Below are 13,981 nucleotides of genomic sequence, written 5' to 3'. Positions count from 1 at the left end.
AGCAGGTGTTGGCTTAGTGAAACTCATGAAGAACTCTGTGTTATGAGCCTCCCCTGTCTCAAGGAGCACAACTTCTTCCACAGGTGTCGTGACAGCCGACGTGATCTACAACGGCTGCAGACTATTTTCTCCTTCTTCATCGCAGTCCTGAGCTGCAACCGGTAATGCATACCACGCGGGCAGTACGAAAACCATGTTGCAGGATATATCGGTCATATCGGTCTCCTCCGCGTCAGTTTCCAGATCAGGCTTGGGTTCGTTGACAGGGACGGCAGTGTTGAATTGCTTAGCCAAGCGATCGACTAATGACTCCTCCGTAAGGCCTTTTACCTCACACTGCTCGCGCTCTTGTACTACAGGTGTCGGCAAGGGTGAGTCTGGCTTCGGTTCTCCTTCAGCGCTGACCTTGGGGGATGCGACCACTACACTCTGGACCCTTTTCGGCCTCTACTGTAAAGTCTCGGCAGTCCTTTCCTTGCCCCCCAGTCTCTGAAAGACCGAAGGTTTAGCATCTGGTTCTTCGCGAAATAGCTTGCGCCTGACGTGAGGTCGTCTTGTCGGTGAAGTTTCAGTTCGAGACATCGGAGGTATCCTTTCTTCAGTGATCCTGCAAAAAACACTGGGCTTGTCTGCCCATGTTGCTTGTTTTTGGAGACTGCGGGGGGCCACTAATAGCTTGGCCGCGAGTGCCTCCATTTCCTTTTGATACTGCTCAGGTGATTTGACCAGTTGTGAAGGCTTGATCAGGCCCTGGTCAAGGGCTTCTAGTGCGCGCTTGGCTTCTCCAAACCTGCGCTGCAGCTTCCTTTTCTTGGAAGAACTTATCTCCACTGCCTTCCCCTTTTCCCTGGTGTACCATTTGCCTTCCTTGATTGTATTAGCTGAGGCAGGAGGGATATAGGGCTTGGTCAGAATATTCCTGCACTCAGTCCTGGCCTTCTCCTCTTGTTTCTGATTGTTCGCGGCTGCTCTCAGCTTTTTGAACAAGTTGGAATCCTTTGGGGATGGTGAAGATTCCGTTTTCTCTCTATTTCTTGGGCTGGAAGGTTGATAGTTCCTAGAGGATGAAGCCCACTTGACCGGTGGGAGAGAACCAAAGTGAAATGTCTGCTCGACCTCTTCATGCGACACCTGAATGCCGCACTCTTCCTTGCATCGCGAGCATAAGACCACGGGCTAGGCCTGGCTTTTTGTCTCAGCCTTGCCCCTCGCAGGTGTTCCGCCTGCGGCGGGCTTCTCCCCTTGCTCATTCGAGCCCAAATCGAGAGTGGGTTTCTGTTGCTGCTGTTTGGTCAAGTTTATATCGACCATGTTGATCCCAGTATCAAGAAAAGGATCCAAGTCTACTAGCGCTGCCGCCGTGACTGGAGCTTCCACCTGCAAACTACCATTGTTAAGCCATACCTGAATCTGGTCTTTGAGTTTCACGCAATCTGCAGTGTTATGATTCCACAAATTATGGAACTTGCAATACTTCTTCCCCTTCAGCTGCTCCGGTCGAGGAAAAGGTCCAAAATCAGTCTTCACCATCTTCGCGGCGATCATTTCGTCGAGGATCTCATGGGCCTTATTGGCATCATACGTATATGTTGGGAACTCAGGTTTGGTGAAGGCCATTGATTTGAGCTTAACGGGCTCCTTGGAAATTTTGAGCTGCTTCAATGATGGACTCTTTTTCCCGGTTAACTCGTAGGCCGCTATATCAGTTTCCTCGTCCTCTTCATCATCCTGGATCACTTCTTCAGTGCTATAATGGTAATAAGGGTCATAGGTTGACGGCTGGTAGCTCAGGGCCGCTACGTTACGATGTTTCCCAGGCACATATGTCCCTCTGGAAGCGTTTTTTCTTGCATCCGTCTCTCTAAGGAGATGCTCGAAGCTTCCCACCTCTGTGATGAGTTCTCCCATAGACTGAATCATGCTACCGTGCTGTTTCTTCCGTTGACGTGGTTCCAAACCTTTCACCGCCAACTTGACTAACTCCTTTTCGGGCAGGATGACGTTTAGCTTGGCTTTCTGGATCTGGAAGCGTTGAAGGTAGGCCACCACTGATTCTGTAGGCTGTTGGGCCATCTGGGTGAGAGAGGCCAGGTCTACTTCAGGCTCGATAGTTCCGAAAGTTTAGCGGAAGAGCAGTTCCATTGCAGGCCAGTCAGCCACTGTTCCTGGCCGAAGCTTGGAGAGCCATCTGAAGGCAGCGCCTGATAGAGAAGTGCCAAAAATCCTGCATTTAAGGATATCATCATTTTGGTACTGGCCGCACTGTACCCTAAACCTGGCCAGATGTGTCGCCGCGTCCTCAGTATCCTCCCCTGAAAAAGTAGAAAATATTATGTTCTTATAGCCTCGGGGAAAGGGTGCGAGCATGATATGTGGCGGGAAAGGTCCCTCATAAACCCCATCTGGCTGGGCCCTAGGGTTAGCCAATCTGATCATCTCCTCTACTTCATCGCGTCTTACATATTCTGGACCTCGAGGGGGGGTGGTACTGCCATAGTTTGGCGAGCAGCTTGCACAGGTGTTGCCTGGTTCACCGTTGCCGATCCCCCTTCGACGTGTACCGCATGGGTAGCAGTCGCTGGCTTAATCTCTTCTTTCGACAAGGCTGTTATCTTGATCGGGGTACCAGTCTGGTCGAGCCCGTAATAACTTCCTGGCAGCTCCTGATATGTCATTTCTGTTCCGTCGCTGTCGTATTGGACGAACGTGGCGGGCTCGGATGAAGTCCCTGCACCTTTCGAAGCCTGATGCTTCGGTCTGGTGGCCTGTCCGCCCGACGAAGTAGGCTTTTCCTTGCTGCCACCGATAACTAACGCTGGCTCTTTACCCCTCAGTGGCGTAGCAGTAACTGTAGCTGAGGCAGAAGCGGTATTATTAGCCTTCTCGCGCTGATTTGGTGGCACGTACTTGCCTGAACCGGATGGCTGGCCAAGAGAGCCCAGGATAGCATTAGAATCCCCTAAGGCTTTGTTCAACACTTCTCTCGCTTGGTTCAATTCAGCTCTCTGCATGGCCACTTCAGTTGCCAGGTTGGCACCGTCCTTGCGAAGACCTGCCATATCTGACGCGGTCTGTTTGGTTTGGTCGGCGATAGCCTCCAAAATCTGTGTTTGACGCCGGTCCTGCTCGCTAGCGACGCTCGCAGCATGTGCCTTCACCGCACTCTCTGACTGTGCGATCTGCTGCCTAGTCTCCTCAGCATGGCGGATAACACGCTGATCTATTTCTAGTATGAGCTTCTTCGTTTTTGCTGTCTCTCTGGCGAAGTCAGCGTCCATCTTCTTGCGATGGCTTTCGATATTCTCCATGATGATTGTGAACCTGACTTCGGAGGGCGCTCCCTCTGGAATAGGCTTTGGAACGAAAGCCTATTCGTCTCCACTTCCCACTGTGGTGGTGACGGTGGTGGGGATAACAGGTTCGCTGACCTGATTGGTATTAACATTTTGGCCCTCAGTAGTGGCCAGATGATCCTTTCCTTGTTCAGTTGACATGTTGGATGAACAGGTGGGGTAAGCCAATAGCTGAGTCACTTGTTCTTCGGAAAGACCACGACAGTCCGCGCGAGAGTGCAGTCTGTAACTGGAGGTCTTGTGTCTTGAGCAGTTAGCGTAAACCTTTTGGTAAGGGTTTTCGCTAGACTTCCCAATGGCTACGTTCACGAAAAGACACTATTGCAGGGTCCCACTGGGCGTGCCAAAATGTTTGACGCGAAAATCCAGTATGGAGCAAACTGTCTCTTTTGAGCGTGTGATTGCTCAGGCGTGCCAGCACCGTGGGGTGCAGTCGTCGGGGTAGTCCCTTGACTTGACTTCTTCTTCAAGCGTTGTGGGTGAGGAGAGCACCAACCTCACCACAGGGTTCTTCTCTAGCCTTTCGGGAAAGGACTTCTGCCTTACGGATAAGGACTTTGGGTGTGATCTCTTCGCGTTCACCGTATCGATACTTAGTGTTGTAGACTAAGCAGAGCAATCACTGGGAAGTTGTGAGAAAGCACGGGTTTTGCTAAAGCGTGACTTTAGCTTCGCTGGGTTGCGAGGGCGTTACCCTTGCTTCGCTGGTTGTGTCGGTGGTAGTAGCACTGGCAGTCGGCTCGCGAGGAGACTAGGACTGGAAGCACGGTCGCCGGGTTGATCTAGTGATGCTGACAGTCGGCTCTTGGAGAGACTAGGACTGGCGCGCGGTCACCGGGTTTCAACGAGGTTGAAGGTTTGCTCCGGGGAGGCTTTGTAATCGCTGGGATTAGTTGATTTGAGAGAGGTCTTCTTTGTGTCCTTGAACCGTAGTATTTATACCTAGGTCTTCGACTGTTCCTTGCTACCGAAGGATTATTGATTGAAGTTTCCTATTCAATCTCTGCTACTTGACTCCAATAAGGTTTCGTTTTTCTTATGGATTACGGAATGGGCGAAGCTGTAACCCAAACCCAAGTAGGCTTATTTTTGGGTCGCAGGTATCGGCCCGCTATGCTAAATCCACTAAAGGATCTTGCCAAAATTACTTTTGGGCTCAAACACTGTGTGTAAAAATCACCCCCTTATTGATGGATGAAACATATGATTTGTGTTCTAATTTCATTGAGCTAAATGATTAGATGGAACAGAGCATGATGAGGGGTAAATTTAATCCCTTAGGCTTTATTTAACGTATTCAACAAGTGTGTATTTCGTTTTAAAACACAATAGCAAATTGATTGGATTTACAATTAAATGGAAATTGAATCATAGTGGAGAAGAAAATGATATCCAAACCCACAACAAAAGTATTCACCATAAGGATCTTTGAGCCTAGGCGTTCGAACTCGAAGGACCAAGAGACTAGCCCAAAACCTACGATTCAATATGGGTTATGTTACACAAAACACCAAATTCATCCCAAAGCCACCCAAATTTCATCCCAAATCAATTCATCCGATTTAATCAATTCATGGCATCCACCTCCAGAGCTAGCCTTACCTCGATCCCTTACTACGTACTTTATTAGTTTGGTTAATTGTTATTTCATTATTTGTTTTGTCAAGACTTTGTATTAGTTTAATTTGTTCTAAACTTGCTGTTCTGAGACTGAAATGATGTATTGAACATGTAGTTTTCACTTAAAGCTCGTTGCCTTGCTTGTTTGGTGACTTGCTCACTTTGCTCATTTGCTGCAGTAGTGAAAACTGAAATGTGCACTTGTATTGTAATTTATGTTATGAGGTATAGATGAAAGATTGATTGCTAGAGAATACTTATTTGCATTGCAGTCACCTCAAAAACAGATTAACAAATAATACAACTAAGTGTCAATAATCTAGGTTTTGGAACCGAAAACCTGAAAAGGATCGGTTTGGTCTCTAATCGGTTCCCATATCTCAAATAAACCGAACCGACCCAGATCGACTTGTTTGGGTTTGAGCTCAATTCTAGAAAATTTTGGGACCGGCCCGAGTTGAGCTTAGGGCTATCTCCATCATTAATTGTCACCAAATTCCCCCCCATTAGGGGCATTTTGACTAGCCCCGATGAGATTTTTGTCATCTCTACTTGTCACCTCCGCGGTATCAGTTATTTCAAATAACTAACAACTCCAACATTTATTGTATTATACTAACTAATGATCGGCCCAGTACGTGGTCGTTTTCTATCACCATTATTGAATGAGTGCCCAACTAAGGGCAACTCCAACCATGGGGTTCAAAACCAGATTTGGGAGAATTATAGGACTTCTCATCTCTAACCATAGTTTTTGGGGGGTGTTGGTCCTAAATTTATAGGACTTGGGCTCATCCCAAGTCTCAAATATGTGACTTTTCCAAGACTAGAACTCGTCACTGTAGCTACGGGGCCACCAAGTGGGTTGTCTCAGCCCAACAAACGAAGAGACGCGCGCGTCAGGGGAAGGGAGAAAGAGCATGCGCGCGTATGCGCTGGGGAGAGAGAAAGGCCTGATGAAGTCTGGTTCACGGGCCCCACTAGAGCTGCATTTTGTCCCCTTGCCCACCGTTGGAACCCCCAAAGGTCATCAAACTGAAGGGCTCTGATCAGTCCATTTTGAATATGGACGGTCAGATGTTGGGTTAGATGTTGAGAATTGAGGGTTAGATTTTGAATATGGACGGTCCATTTTGAATATAGACGGTCAGATGTTGAGAATTGAGTCCTACATGAATAGTGTAACAAGGGAGTGCTAAAATGAGAATAGCACCCCCAAATGGTGCCAATGATTGGAGCTGCCCTAAGTACCAATATATAACTAGTAGGACAAATCTCCAACATAACTCGGGACGTTTGAATTTCTCTCTTTTAATAGAACTGATATATAGAAGGTTAATTTGTACCGAATAAAATAGTCTTATCCAGCATTACTTTGATTCTGGAGGAGAAATCAAATGCAAAAATATATAACTTGTTTCAAACATTAAACTTGGCTTACATAGCAGCCATGAAATTTGGGAAGTTTCAGCTTCTTCAATGATCACATGTAGCTTAAGTTCATGGAAGCATTGGAATCCTGAGTAGTGTTGACACAAACAACCAAAGGACTCCTGACCCTGTGGAAGCCATCAGACCAAACGATCTCTCCAAAATCATATCTTCCTTGTGACTTCTTTTGTGGTTTGAGCGTCACATAATATGTGTTTTCCGCCTTGAACCAGGAGAATACCAAAACTCTAGGCCATATCACTACCTCCACTCCATCAGGCTCAGAAATGGTCCCAAAATAAATGGCGTTCTTGTTCTCGCCCACATTACGCATGGTTCTTTTGATTGTCACAGCGAACTGGAGATTTGAAACTGTGATTGATGGGTAGTTTACATTGGCATTTGATTTGGGCACTCGTGGACAGCTTGTGTCAGTTCCTGAAGGGCAAAGAACAATCATGTTTATCTGTTCTTCAGTATAGCCAATGTTGCATAGGAATTGAACATAGTCCCTTGTTTTCATGTCGTAGACAAGCCCCGGATCCATTGCCTTGATGGGGTCTATGTGACCGGCACCTAAGTCAAAAGGGTCGGAGGCTTTCATGGGTCCATCGGCTAGAATGGTGTCAAATGACGTGTCCTTTGTGTATGCTGTGGTCATGATAGCAGATTTAATGGCTGCAGGAGACCAATTTGGGTGTGCAGATTTGATGAGAGCAACAACTCCGGAGACATGAGGACAGGACATTGATGTTCCTGACTGAAAATTCCAGTTAACTGAACGGTTATCATCACGTCTCAAAGTTGGAGAAGTTTGATTAGGCCATGCTGCTAATATGTTCATCCCTGGAGCACTTATATCTGGCTGTTATATTATAAGACATCAAGATCAAGTTATACAAAGATTCATACCATATCAGCAACTACTGTGTCCCCCAGTAAGCTCGGATGGACCAACAGTTATATTCACCTGTCACTAATCACTTGAAGCTATTCTTCGTACCTTGAGAATATCAGGTGTAAGTGAGCTTGGGCCTCTTGAAGAGAAGTATGCGACTCTAGGGGCCAGTGACTTCCCGATAATAGTTTTACTTGCTTCTATCTGCACAACAGGCTTCCTGCGTAGTTCACAACATTAGTACGTATTATATAAATTGCATACTTGCAAATACAAAGATAGAGACACACAATACATGGATGAATGCTTGTCGCCTTACGTGGGAGAGTCAGTAAGATAGTTCAAGATCCGAGTCCCTTGCTCAAGGTTGACATGGACTGAGGGGATGATGTCAGCACCAATCTCCCTGGACATTGGTTCTACAAATATCAAAGCTGATGCATTGGCTAGCTTGGCAGCCACTTCAGCGTCACCAATATCATACGGTCCTATGGCTGAGAAGCATAGGATTACTCTACCTTCAGCAGATTTTGGTTCTTTCCAATTGCTGGACGTGCAAACCCTGCACAATAATATATAACAGAATACATATTTTGCACTTACATACTATAGCAAGTCATTATATTAGAAAATCATCTAAGTTGGAGAGTCGACAGAAAAGAAAAGTCACCCATTATTAAAGAATACGCTCGCATCTGCCAATTTTGCTTTAATAGGTCTAGTAATTAAGCTCTCTCCCTGTACAAAATAGAGTGCTCTACTGAGTGATCAGCTAGTAAAATTTATTTACTGGCATACATGTGCTGCCTCGTCAAAAAAGCTTTAGTTAGGAAATGGTCATATTTTGACCCACTTCTAATTATCAATAACCACAAACAAGACCCATGCCACGATTGTATATAACCCTACATATATTACCTTTAACTTCTTAAATATCGGGGCATACATATTATTATGTTAACATCTATTATCCAAAATTTAAGAATTACCATGATAGAGAGCTTATTATCTAGGAGAATCCTGGTTGGGAACATTCTATCAATTGATGAAGCAGCAACACAGAGGCCCCAAGGAGCAACATTTGTGACCTGTGATGGATCTGGCCCTTCGTTACCTGCTGAGAACACCACACTAACACCTAACTGCATTGCATGAAACGAACCGATAGCACCTTCTGATTCAAACAATGGTATCAGTGGTGGTCTCGATCCAATAGACGCTGAAATAACATGAACTCCATCATGCAAAGCATCATCAAAAGCTGCAAGTATGTCTGCTCCAGTACACCTGCTACTATAATTCTGTCCCCAACAAACTTTGTACACTGCTAGACGAGCCTTAGGTGCTCCACCCCGGGCAGTGCCCTCTGCAAAACCATAGAAACTTGCATTATTTTTCACTACTGAACCCACTGCTGTTGAGGCTGTGTGTGTCCCGTGACCAAGAAAGTCTCTAGCTGATCGAAATTCTGGATTGCCACTCTTGTTTAGTGGCCCATAGTCTTCTTCAAAGCCTTCCAGGTAGTAGCGAGCACCAATTAGCTTCCGGTTGCATGCTTTTGCTGGCTCAAACTTCTCACCTTTCACACACTTTCCCTTCCAAGTTGAGGGGATAGGCCTCATATGTGGCTCTTCTCGGAAACTTTCTGATTCAGGCCATATACCTAATTAATGATCACCAAAACACTTTAATTAGTATACTCATAGAATCATAGGCATTAGTTACGGTCATTTAAAGAAGATGTTGAGTTATATATGAAGGTTAAATTAAATACCTGTATCAAAAACCCCAACAATGACATCTTGGCCATATGCTAGTTGCAATGGAGAGGCCGCTGCACTTGCAGTACTAGTACTGCTGCTGATCAAGGGAAGGCCCAAGAAGTCCCAACTCCTTGTTGTGTGCAACTGCAGTGTCTTACTTCTGAAAACCGATATCACTTCTTCCATCCCTGCAATTATTTGGTTCGTCTTACATTATTAACGCATGTAATTTCTTAAGCACTGAGGTTATAAGCTTATCAAGGACAGAGAGAAGAGGAAAAAGCATGCTGAAAACCCTAAGAAAAAAGAAAGAAAAGAATAGCTTACTGGCCAAGGCGCTTGCTTGTGATGAATTGAGCTTTGCCGAAAACCCTGAGAAACTATGCTTGTAGCTATAAAGCATTGACCGTTTAACATCCTCTTCACTAAAGATAAACAACGCAAATAGAGAAATAAAACCTTAGAAGAAAATAAAAACTTGAAGTAATATGTACATGCAGAGAAAACAAAGCATGAATGTAAACCTGGCAAAAACTTTGGAAAGGAGCTGAACATGGTGTTCTGAAGTCAGGTGAGGTTCATGAATATTATGACTGAGCCCCAAATAGACTATGTACACCTGCAGAAACTCGAAAAAATGGGAGTAAACTGAGGTAATATTTAGAGAGGAAAAAGGTGAAACAATACTTTTAGGTATAGAAAAGTTACATGAGGTGTCGAATTTGAGTGAATAAAATATAGTGAAAGTGAGAGGCAAAGGCCCCAAAAACACTGAGAATCACTAGCCATTGTTTCTCCTATTGAAGTATCACATGGATTGCTGGGATTAAATAGAGTTGAGTAACAGATGATTTATGATTTCCAAAACCAAGTAGGTAGATTTCAGTTTTCAAACAATGCTTGTAAGCTATACTGCGTGTATTCCAAGTCTTTCAAAGCTGCAAGAACACTAGTATACCCTCTTCCATGAGCAATGATGATATTTTCTCATTCAAGCTAGCTATATATATACATTAATATGAAGGTATGAGCCTTCTAATTTGTACATCTGCAGTACAATACCTATTGTACCTATCTACATTTTAGGAGGACTGCAGACCTCCATTATAGTTACCATAAATGCTGCTAAGAAAAATGCATGTGCCCTTCATCATAATAGCTATAATAAGTTGATTTCTTTTTCCTCTCTCCTTTTCCTTGTCTCAAAATTAGTATGAAGATATAGCTGCATTGTTTTGGTTTCAACATTTACCGAGAAAAAAAGCACATAATCTCTAAAACTGTCCTAACTATCAGTGAATCTTATCATTTCTATATACTTGTTGATAAATCAATGCTATTAATGCATGTTCACTGATACAAAAAAAATTTCTCAGAAAAGTAAATCTACTTTGAAAGTTTGAAGCCTACTAAACTTAATGGAAATCCTTGATAGAAAAGTAAATCTAGAGTTAGAGTAATGTTTTAATGAATTGATGTTCACTGATCAATAAAATACCTTTACATATGGCTTGATATTACTAAGAATAATACCATATTGTTACTGTGTTTTAATTTTTTTGAAGGTTGGAGTGTTGAACCCCTTATTTTTAGGGACCTTGTCTTGTATTTCTAAGCTACTGTCTATATATAGTACCTGTAGATTACTAATAAATCCTACTTTCTAGCTCAGAAAAGTTCATAGAGTGGTCATAGACTACATGAGTATGGATCAATTGTACCAAAGAAACTTGCAAAAACACATTCATTTCTAGTGTTTCCACTTGCTATGCTTCTCTTTAAGTAGAGTAGTTTAGGTTTTATAATAAATTCATTTGCTTTCCATTTTTCTAATGGAAAACTGCATGTACAGAAAGCTATACAATTCATACAGTTATGATGCCCTAGGATGTACAGCTACTGGAGGATCAAGCTGTTATGTATACAATGATCTGCTGGTATCTGCTGATCTCTGAAGAATACTACGCTCACTAGAAGAAGCAAACTTATTCTCAATCAAAATCATTGCCTGTTGGCAAAGTGTCTCCCAACACATTGCGTGAATCGATTCTAACTGTAGCGTAATCCAAGGATTATAATCAAGAAACTAAGACTTTCGAAACACGGTTAAACCTTCCAAGTTCACATCATTAAGTCCTCTACAAGAACTTGCTTTGCTGACAGGCATCCTCATCCATAGCAATCTATTATTGCATCTTCATGGAATGATAATATGATTTAAATAAAGTATATACATCTAGTTTGCTTTCATAAGCAGGAATTTCAAGTGTGCATAAAGAGATACATCTTTCTTATGGTATCTTAAAGTTGCTTAAATTGTATGGTTAAGATCAATTCACCATCCAGAACTATAATGTTTGATGTGATACAAAAAGATGGAAAAAAACATTGCTGCAGTACTGTTATCATATCAGATTTATACCCAGTTTTTTATTTTCAAGTTTAAATAATTCATGCAACTTGACTCTAAAAATGATAGGGCAATGACATTATTATCAGTATTTTGCATATGTAACCATAAGCTCGGATGAGAGTTTAGCAGATGTCTTTAACATGCAGAAACGATGAGTTTTGTGGTAACTACTTTTATAGGTGAACCAGGTTTTCCAATATATGTACAGAACCATATATGTGGCTTAAAGTGCAGTGTTTACAGGAATATATATAAGTTTAGGGATAGCATCTTATTTCTAGCTAGATAGTAATAATAGGGATAGTATCTTATTTGCAGATAAGTTGAGGTGATTCACTAGAAAAAAGGGATGTATAGCATCTTGTTTGAAGCTAGATAGAAGTTGAAATATTGTAGAGCAATAAGTTTACGGATAAAATCAACTGTTAGGTATTGTTTGGTAGAGTTATTTACCCTAGCCAGCAGTTCTTTCATAGTTTAGCAATTTTGAAATCTTTATCTACTATAAGTTGTTGAAAACTGCAGAGTATATAGAATCAAAGAAAAGTGCAGATCGAAGAGCCTTATATGATCCTGTTAGCTACAGAAAACACAATGAAGGCATTGAATTTGTTTTCAATGACCAGTTGTTTGATTATCTGATAGATATAGTCAGCTAGCCTGTATAAAGAAACTGCTGTGCTCAATCTAATTAGCTGCATGGCCTTTAAGGGGAAGTTCAACAAAGTCATGTCATGAAAAAAAAAAATGATCTAAAATTTCAGATCTGTGAATGACTTTCCTACCCCAACTCTCAAGGTGACAAGTTTGATAATTTCCCCAAAACAAATTAGCATGCTGCTGTCCTTTGCAGATAGATATGGGGCCAATTTGAAATCAAAGCATTTATAAGATTCAAGTAGTATATATGAAATGATTGATTCCAAATACTCACTGCAGTAATATTAGTGGAAAAGTGCTTTATAATTGTAGTTTTGGTTTAGAAGCAAGACACTAATACCAGTTTTTTACATTATCATTATCTACTCTAGTCTCTATCTATCTACTACATAACATTATATGGTAATTAGATTATGATTAACAACATACACTACTAGCACGTATATTACTAATCAATCAATGGATAAAGACATTGACACGGACAACACGTGCATGTGGTAGCGCATGCGTGAGGGAGTAGTAGCGGTCATCATCTTCATCTCTCCAGGGCTTTCCAGTAGAAAACAGAAAGCCAAAATACAAGGGGATCGATCATGAGATTGGATGTATCCTTGGATCAATGGACCCACCAACCCACCATTCCCTAAAACATTATTCCTGATTCCTTTCCACTTTGACTTGTCCTAAACTAGTACTATTGACTGATTGACTGCTAAGATTTGGGAAGAATTAGAATATGCATCAAAGCTTTCCCAGTAGTCAGTCAGTCAGTCAGTCAGTCAGTCAGTCAGATCATATCCGGTGGGACATAACCTTAATCTAAATTAAATGTCTCCTACTTTCCAAGTTGGTTGCTACATTTTGACTCTAGAGTTAGTTTAGACTTTAGACTGATTTTTTCCAATTTTCTGATCGAGAATTGCAAGTGTTTAGAATGAAGCATATATTATATATACCAGACACGCACACGCAAAGTAAATATATATGAAGAATTACTGAATAACCTGCCGACGTTTGAACGTCAAGTATATACTAATCTCAAGGAAAATGCATACCAGGAGAAATGAAGGAAGTGTTGTTAGTGCCTTAAACTTCTTGGAGGCAATTCATCGAACACCTTGGCTGCGCCCCACTCCCTCCTCAACCCACACCGCTAGTGCTGTCTGTCAATGTCAACTCTGCGCACACACAATGGCCAAGTAGCGTACGCGTGCATGTTTACCAGCCTTACATGTATGCTAGCTAGCCCTGTTTTAAAACAGAAAAATCCAGAAAACCTTTCTAACAGCTGGAGGGAGCATCGCATCGCTAGTTTCTATGTTTTTACAGAAGCCTTGCATGTATGTATTTATAGACCGCCTGATAAGACTGACAAAAACAAAAGTCAATTGCTTGTGGAAGTCATCCTTTTCTTTTTATTGGCCAAGAAAAAAGGTAACAATCGAACAAGCACAAGAAGTTTGTCATACCCAATCATATTTCCAAGTTTTCTGTAGAAGAGGAAGAGAGAACAGAGTAGTAATGGGCTTGTAGAAGTTAAAACAGAGAGGTACATAAATGCTTTATTCTAAAGAAATCCTTGGCCAAAATTAGTGGAGAAAACAAGGAAAAATCAAAGGTTTTATGGTACTGATCACTCTTTTCGGTATTGCCCTATACAATGAGCTATCAAACGGGTTGCTGTCCTAGATTTAAAAAAAAAAAACCCCGAGCACTAAAGAACAATCTTTCCCTTCAAGGGTTTTTGGCCTTTTGGGATGTTCCAACTTCCAAGCACTAGCAGCCATATGCTATGGGACCTTTCTGATCTGCAAAACCTTTTAGTACTCTTTGAGAAAAATTA

The 13,981-nt window shown here is 42.3% G+C and overlaps 1 protein-coding gene across 1 annotated transcript; it reads right to left on the bottom strand.

Annotated features, from left to right (window-relative positions):
• Positions 1 to 6,312: 6,312 nt before the first annotated feature.
• LOC112166744 (subtilisin-like protease SBT3.18) lies at positions 6,313 to 13,439 on the bottom strand. Its single transcript, XM_040506070.1, has 10 exons — positions 13,416 to 13,439; positions 13,194 to 13,232; positions 9,590 to 9,684; positions 9,393 to 9,490; positions 9,077 to 9,253; positions 8,292 to 8,965; positions 7,973 to 8,040; positions 7,622 to 7,864; positions 7,408 to 7,522; positions 6,313 to 7,269 (listed from the first exon to the last, which is right to left on the bottom strand). The coding sequence occupies exons 1-10, from the start codon at positions 13,437 to 13,439 to the stop codon at positions 6,457 to 6,459; spliced, it is 2,346 nt and encodes a 781-aa protein (XP_040362004.1). The 3' UTR covers positions 6,313 to 6,456.
• Between the last annotated feature and the right edge of the window lie 542 nt (positions 13,440 to 13,981).

This window comes from Rosa chinensis, chromosome 5 (genome assembly GCF_002994745.2).
Source record: "Rosa chinensis cultivar Old Blush chromosome 5, RchiOBHm-V2, whole genome shotgun sequence".
NCBI classification, from domain to species: Eukaryota; Viridiplantae; Streptophyta; class Magnoliopsida; order Rosales; family Rosaceae; genus Rosa; species Rosa chinensis.
The sequence above is the reverse complement of the archived record's forward strand: the minus strand, read 5'-3'. Positions and strand labels throughout refer to the sequence as shown.